This window comes from Salvelinus namaycush, chromosome 7 (assembly GCF_016432855.1).
Source record: "Salvelinus namaycush isolate Seneca chromosome 7, SaNama_1.0, whole genome shotgun sequence".
In the NCBI taxonomy this organism is placed as follows: domain Eukaryota; kingdom Metazoa; phylum Chordata; class Actinopteri; order Salmoniformes; family Salmonidae; genus Salvelinus; species Salvelinus namaycush.
The window spans coordinates 4,793,091-4,798,520 of record NC_052313.1 but is presented as its reverse complement, the minus strand read 5'-3'; the positions used below and the strand labels follow the sequence as shown (position 1 = coordinate 4,798,520).

General features: G+C 43.1%; 1 protein-coding gene across 1 annotated transcript; it reads left to right on the top strand.

The window, feature by feature from the left end:
- The first annotated feature begins 90 nt into the window (after positions 1-90).
- LOC120050372 (CD226 antigen-like) lies at positions 91-2,537 on the top strand. The gene is made up of 3 exons (XM_038996958.1): positions 91-154; positions 1,636-1,974; positions 2,452-2,537. The coding sequence occupies exons 1-3, from the start codon at positions 91-93 to the stop codon at positions 2,535-2,537; spliced, it is 489 nt and encodes a 162-aa protein (XP_038852886.1).
- The last annotated feature ends 2,893 nt before the right edge of the window (positions 2,538-5,430 follow it).

Here is a 5,430-nt window from a genome sequence, read left to right as displayed (position 1 = left end):
AGAGAGAGAGAGAGCAGGAAGTGCAGGAAGTGCAGTGCTGGTGCTTTTCCTCTCGTCAATGCCGCTTCCGTTGTGCCTCAGAGAGCCAAGATGGCTGTACAAAAGGACCACTGGTACAACAGGGCACTCCTCATCCTTCTCTCCAGTCTCACAGGTATCGTTGTTTTAACGTTGAATGTTGATCAGGGAAATAGAACTCGTTTTTTTTCTTTAAGGGGTGGATCAGCTTAATTTAGCGGAAAGATTGTTGCTTCCATCAATGTAATTGTCTGCATCATTTCCAATCTCCCATATCTTTTATTTTATAAATATATATATATCCGTATACATACACATATTCATAGATATACACATACCTATATAGATATACATACTTTTTGAAAGAACATACCTTTATTATTCCCCGTAAACCCTGCCACCCCTCCCCCAATTGGAGTAAACTAACAAACAATAACACTTAGGCTTCTACCTTCAGTTTATACATCTTATACACATTTTAAGACACAATCTATTTTACAATAGTTCTATTTTGTTTGTTTTTATTCCTTCCTCTATTTCTGATGTCCATCCAGTTTGATTTCTATTTGTAACTGTGCTATTTCACCACATTTCTCAACCTATATACATTTAGCACTTGTTTGAGTACTTGTACATAATGGATCATAAAGAAGAGGACTTGAAAGGGGTTGGTTTAGGTAGAAGTTTATTTTAGGCTATTTGTTGTCTTACATTTCTCTCTGAAACAGTGTTTATTATCATTGAACGTTTCCATAACAACCAGGCTGTATTCAGACTCTTTCTTCAACAGTTCATTAGAACAGGGTTTTCCAAACTCGGTCCTGGGGCCCCCCTTGGCGCACATTTAGTTTCTACCCTAGCACTGCATAGCTGATTCAAATCAACAAAGCTTGATGACGAGTTCGTTGTTTTAATCAGCTGTGTAGTACTTGGGCAAAAAAACAAAATGTGTACCCAGAGGAGCCCCAGGACCGAGTTGGGGAAACCCTGAATTACAAGACTGTAGGAACACGAACTATCTCATCATATTTCTTTAACGTTGAATTAGAAGACTCACACACCTCAGACACAGACTATTAATGAGTTAGTCTTGAGATGGGCTGTGTGGTAACATTCTCGTTTTAATTCTGACAGGACAGGACTAATACTGCGAGAAAGACACACTTCTTCTGCCAGCATAGCTACCTCTCTAGGGGATTGTTGTTTTTGATAGGTTCTCCAGATGTCTGATTGAAGTCCAACCTGTTTGATCATCAGCTATGGTCATTTCTGTTGATTTGTGTGTGGGCTCATATGTTCCTAACTAGTGATACCCAGGGGAGAGACTCAAAAGAGGGAATTGAAGGTGATGACTGCTTCATCTTCCATCGGAGCATCCGACTCAGAACTTCGTGATGAGGGCTCTTCCTATGTTCTTTTCATTCTGCTTTTTTGCATATTCTCCATGTCGTAATTCCAGTCAGTGGTTAACTATATGCTGAAACTCCATATTCATTCCATTACAGGGTTATGATTTAGGTCGCAAAATTACGTTTACTCACATTCCTGAGGAACTGACCAGGTAAAAATGTAATAAATATAACACATGTATAACAATGTGTCCTCTGACCTGTCCAGTTTCTGTGCAGCAGACAGATGGTGTAACCACGGTGAAGCTGGAGGAGGGGATGGTTCTAGTGTGTGTGTGTCCGTGGGAAGGGAACCTCACCATGGTCTCCTGGACCAAACTGATCCGATTTAATAAGGTCCCTATAGCCGTGTACCACCCTGAGTACGAGGTGTTCATTTCCCAGTCCTACCAGACCAGGATCCAGTTCCTGAAGACCACACCCATGGACGGCAGTATCACCATCACTAACGTCACCCAGGAGGACACTGGGGTTTACCACTGCTCTGTTCAAACCTTCCCCAGAGGATCCTGGGCCAGAGATATATCGGTGGAGGAGGATGATGCAGGTAACTGTACACGACTTCTTGTCTATTTTCCTTTAGAATGTTGTTTTCACTTGAAATAATCGAACGCAGTTTGTGACTAGCTCGTACCTGTCACGCCCTGACCTTAGAGATCCTTTTTATGTCTCTATTTTGGTTTGGTCAGGGCGTGAGTTGGGGTGGGCATTCTATGTTTTTGTTCCTTTTCCCACCTGTGTTTTGTGGGTAGTTTTCTGTTTTTGTGTTTGCACCAGACAGAACTGTTTCGTTTTGTTCTCACTTTGTTATTTTGTTTCAGTGTTCAGTTTGAATAAATAATCATGAACACGTACCACGCTGCGCTTTGGTCCTCTTCTTCAGACGAGCGTTACAGTACCAAATGCTTTGACTGATAATGGTGGTTGCTTTCTTGAAACTCTCTGTGTTTTTACTATGTCATTATTATTACAACTTAACCATATCCTTTCTCTGTATTTTCTCTAACTTTGTTTACCAATGAAGATCAAGAAGAAACGGACATCCACATCAGAGAACCAGAACGTAGCCCAGGTGAGAGGTCAGAGTTTAAACATGATCAGCTCAATTAGACATATGATGTTGTACTTAGTTACTAATACAGTGAAAACATGTATTTGGTTGTGCTGTGACATTGTGACCTTGAAATCCTGAGCAGAAAAGTCTTATTTTCCGTGACAATGATGGTCTAGGCTGAGATGGTATACACAGTGAGAGCCTAAAGGTACACAGGATGTGGTGCAAGCTGTTGGTTTGCAAAACGGAAGTATTTATATTCTATATTCTCTACATGCGTGGTGGTGTGTGGGGAGAGGGGGACATGGTTGGCCACTTATTTTGTGCAATGATCACCTAACGTTTTTGGAGTTCTTGTAAACCAACAAATCGACAAAAACAATGTTTCTACCCAGCCTTAAGCCACACCTCAAAAGGAATTAACTGTGACCCACTCACCATTTTGGAAACAGGTTTAGATACAAGTATCTAATGTGCTCTTTTCTCCCTCCGTTCTCTCTTTTCTCCCTCCGTTCTCTCAATTCTCCCTCCGTTCTCTCAATTCTCCCTCCGTTCTCTCAATTCTCCCTCCGTTCTCTCAATTCTCCCTCCGTTCTCTCAATTCTCCCTCCGTTCTCTCAATTCTCCCTCCGTTCTCTCAATTCTCCCTCCGTTCTCTCAATTCTCCCTCCGTTCTCTCTTTTCTCCCTCCGTTCTCTCTTTTCTCCCTCCGTTCTCTCAATTCTCCCTCCGTTCTCTCAATTCTCCCTCCGTTCTCTCAATTCTCCCTCCGTTCTCTCAATTCTCCCTCCGTTCTCTCAATTCTCCCTCCGTTCTCTCAATTCTCCCTCCGTTCTCTCAATTCTCCCTCCGTTCTCTCAATTCTCCCTCCGTTCTCACAATTCTCCCTCCGTTCTCACAATTCTCCCTTCGTTCTCTCAATTCTCCCTCTGTTCTCTCAATTCTCCCTCTGTTCTCTCAATTCTCCCTCTGTTCTCTCAATTCTCCCTCTGTTCTCTCAATTCTCCCTCTGTTCTCTCAATTCTCCCTCTGTTCTCTCAATTCTCCCTCTGTTCTCTCAATTCTCCCTCTGTTCTCTCAATTCTCCCTCTGTTCTCTCTTTTCTCCCTCCGTTCTCTCTTTTCTCCCTCCGTTCTCTCTTTTCTCCCTCCGTTCTCTCTTTTCTCCCTCCGTTCTCTATTTTCTCCCTCCGTTCTCTATTTTCTCCCTCCGTTCTCTCAATTCTCCCTCCGTTCTCTCAATTCTCCCTCCGTTCTCTCAATTCTCCCTCCGTTCTCTCAATTCTCCCTCCGTTCTCTCAATTCTCCCTCCGTTCTCTCTTTTCTCCCTCCGTTCTCTCAATTCTCCCTCCGTTCTCTCAATTCTCCCTCCGTTCTCTCAATTCTCCCTCCGTTCTCTCAATTCTCCCTCCGTTCTCTCAATTCTCCCTCCGTTCTCTCAATTCTCCCTCCGTTCTCTCAATTCTCCCTCCGTTCTCACAATTCTCCCTCCGTTCTCTCAATTCTCCCTCCGTTCTCTCAATTCTCCCTCTGTTCTCTCAATTCTCCCTCTGTTCTCTCAATTCTCCCTCTGTTCTCTCAATTCTCCCTCTGTTCTCTCAATTCTCCCTCTGTTCTCTCAATTCTCCCTCTGTTCTCTCAATTCTCCCTCTGTTCTCTCAATTCTCCCTCTGTTCTCTCAATTCTCCCTCCGTTCTCTCTTTTCTCCCTCCGTTCTCTCTTTTCTCCCTCCGTTCTCTATTTTCTCCCTCCGTTCTCTCTTTTCTCCCTCCGTTCTCTCTTTTCTCCCTCCGTTCTCTCTTTTCTCCCTCCGTTCTCTATTTTCTCCCTCCGTTCTCTATTTTCTCCCTCCGTTCTCTATTTTCTCCCTCCGTTCTCTCAATTCTCCCTCCGTTCTCTCAATTCTCCCTCCGTTCTCTCAATTCTCCCTCCGTTCTCTCAATTCTCCCTCCGTTCTCTCAATTCTCCCTCCGTTCTCTCAATTCTCCCTCTGTTCTCTCAATTCTCCCTCTGTTCTCTCAATTCTCCCTCTGTTCTCTCAATTCTCCCTCTGTTCTCTCAATTCTCCCTCTGTTCTCTCAATTCTCCCTCCGTTCTCTCTTTTCTCCCTCCGTTCTCTCTTTTCTCCCTCCGTTCTCTCTTTTCTCCCTCCGTTCTCTCTTTTCTCCCTCCGTTCTCTCTTTTCTCCCTCTGTTCTCTCAATTCTCCCTCTGTTCTCTCTTTTCTCCCATTATTCTTTATTTTCTCCCTCCGTTCATCTTTTCTCCCTCCGTTCTCTATTTTCTCCCTCCATTCTCTCTTTTCTCCCTCTGTTCTCTCAATTCTCCCTCTGTTCTCTCAATTCTCCCTCTGTTCTCTCTTTTCTCCCATTATTCTTTATTTTCTCCCTCCGTTCATCTTTTCTCCCTCAATTCTCTCTTTTCTCTCTCGGTTCTCAGTTGATTTCAGCCTGTCTGCGTATCTGATTTACATCTATGTTGGTGGAGGAGTAGCAGGCCTGTTAATCCTGCTCTCTGTCATTCTAATACTGGTCGTTTGGCAGAGGTAAGAATTGACTTCCCCTACTCTTTCTTCATGCAGGGACAATGTACAGCTATTTTTACTCTAGTTTGGTCTAGGTAAACTTCAAAAAAATATTCAGTGAACTCACATTGATGAAAGCAAGAATTGAGGAAGGTACCTTTCTACACATTGCCTTTTCACAGTCAAGCTTTATTTGGATACGTGATCTGCACGTGATAAATATAAAAGTTATACATATTCTTACAAGTAAAATACCTCTCCCAGACTATGCATTAGTCATCCCAGTTAAAGGTAAATACCTCTCCCAGACTATACATTAGTCATCCCAGTTAAAGGTAAATACTTCTCCCAGACTATACATTAGTCATCCCAGTTAAAGGTAAATACCTCTCCCAGACTATACATTAGTCATCCCAGTTAAAGGTAA

Bases quoted from the DNA above. Each gene is read 5' to 3' on its own strand.
- LOC120050372 (XM_038996958.1), top strand. From the start codon at position 91: ATGGCTGTACAAAAGGACCACTGGTACAACAGGGCACTCCTCATCCTT. The intron at 155-1,635 runs GTATCGTTGTTT...TGACCTGTCCAG, and splicing joins CCTTCTCTCCAGTCTCACAG to TTTCTGTGCAGCAGACAGAT. The intron at 1,975-2,451 runs GTAACTGTACAC...TTACCAATGAAG, and splicing joins GGTGGAGGAGGATGATGCAG to ATCAAGAAGAAACGGACATC.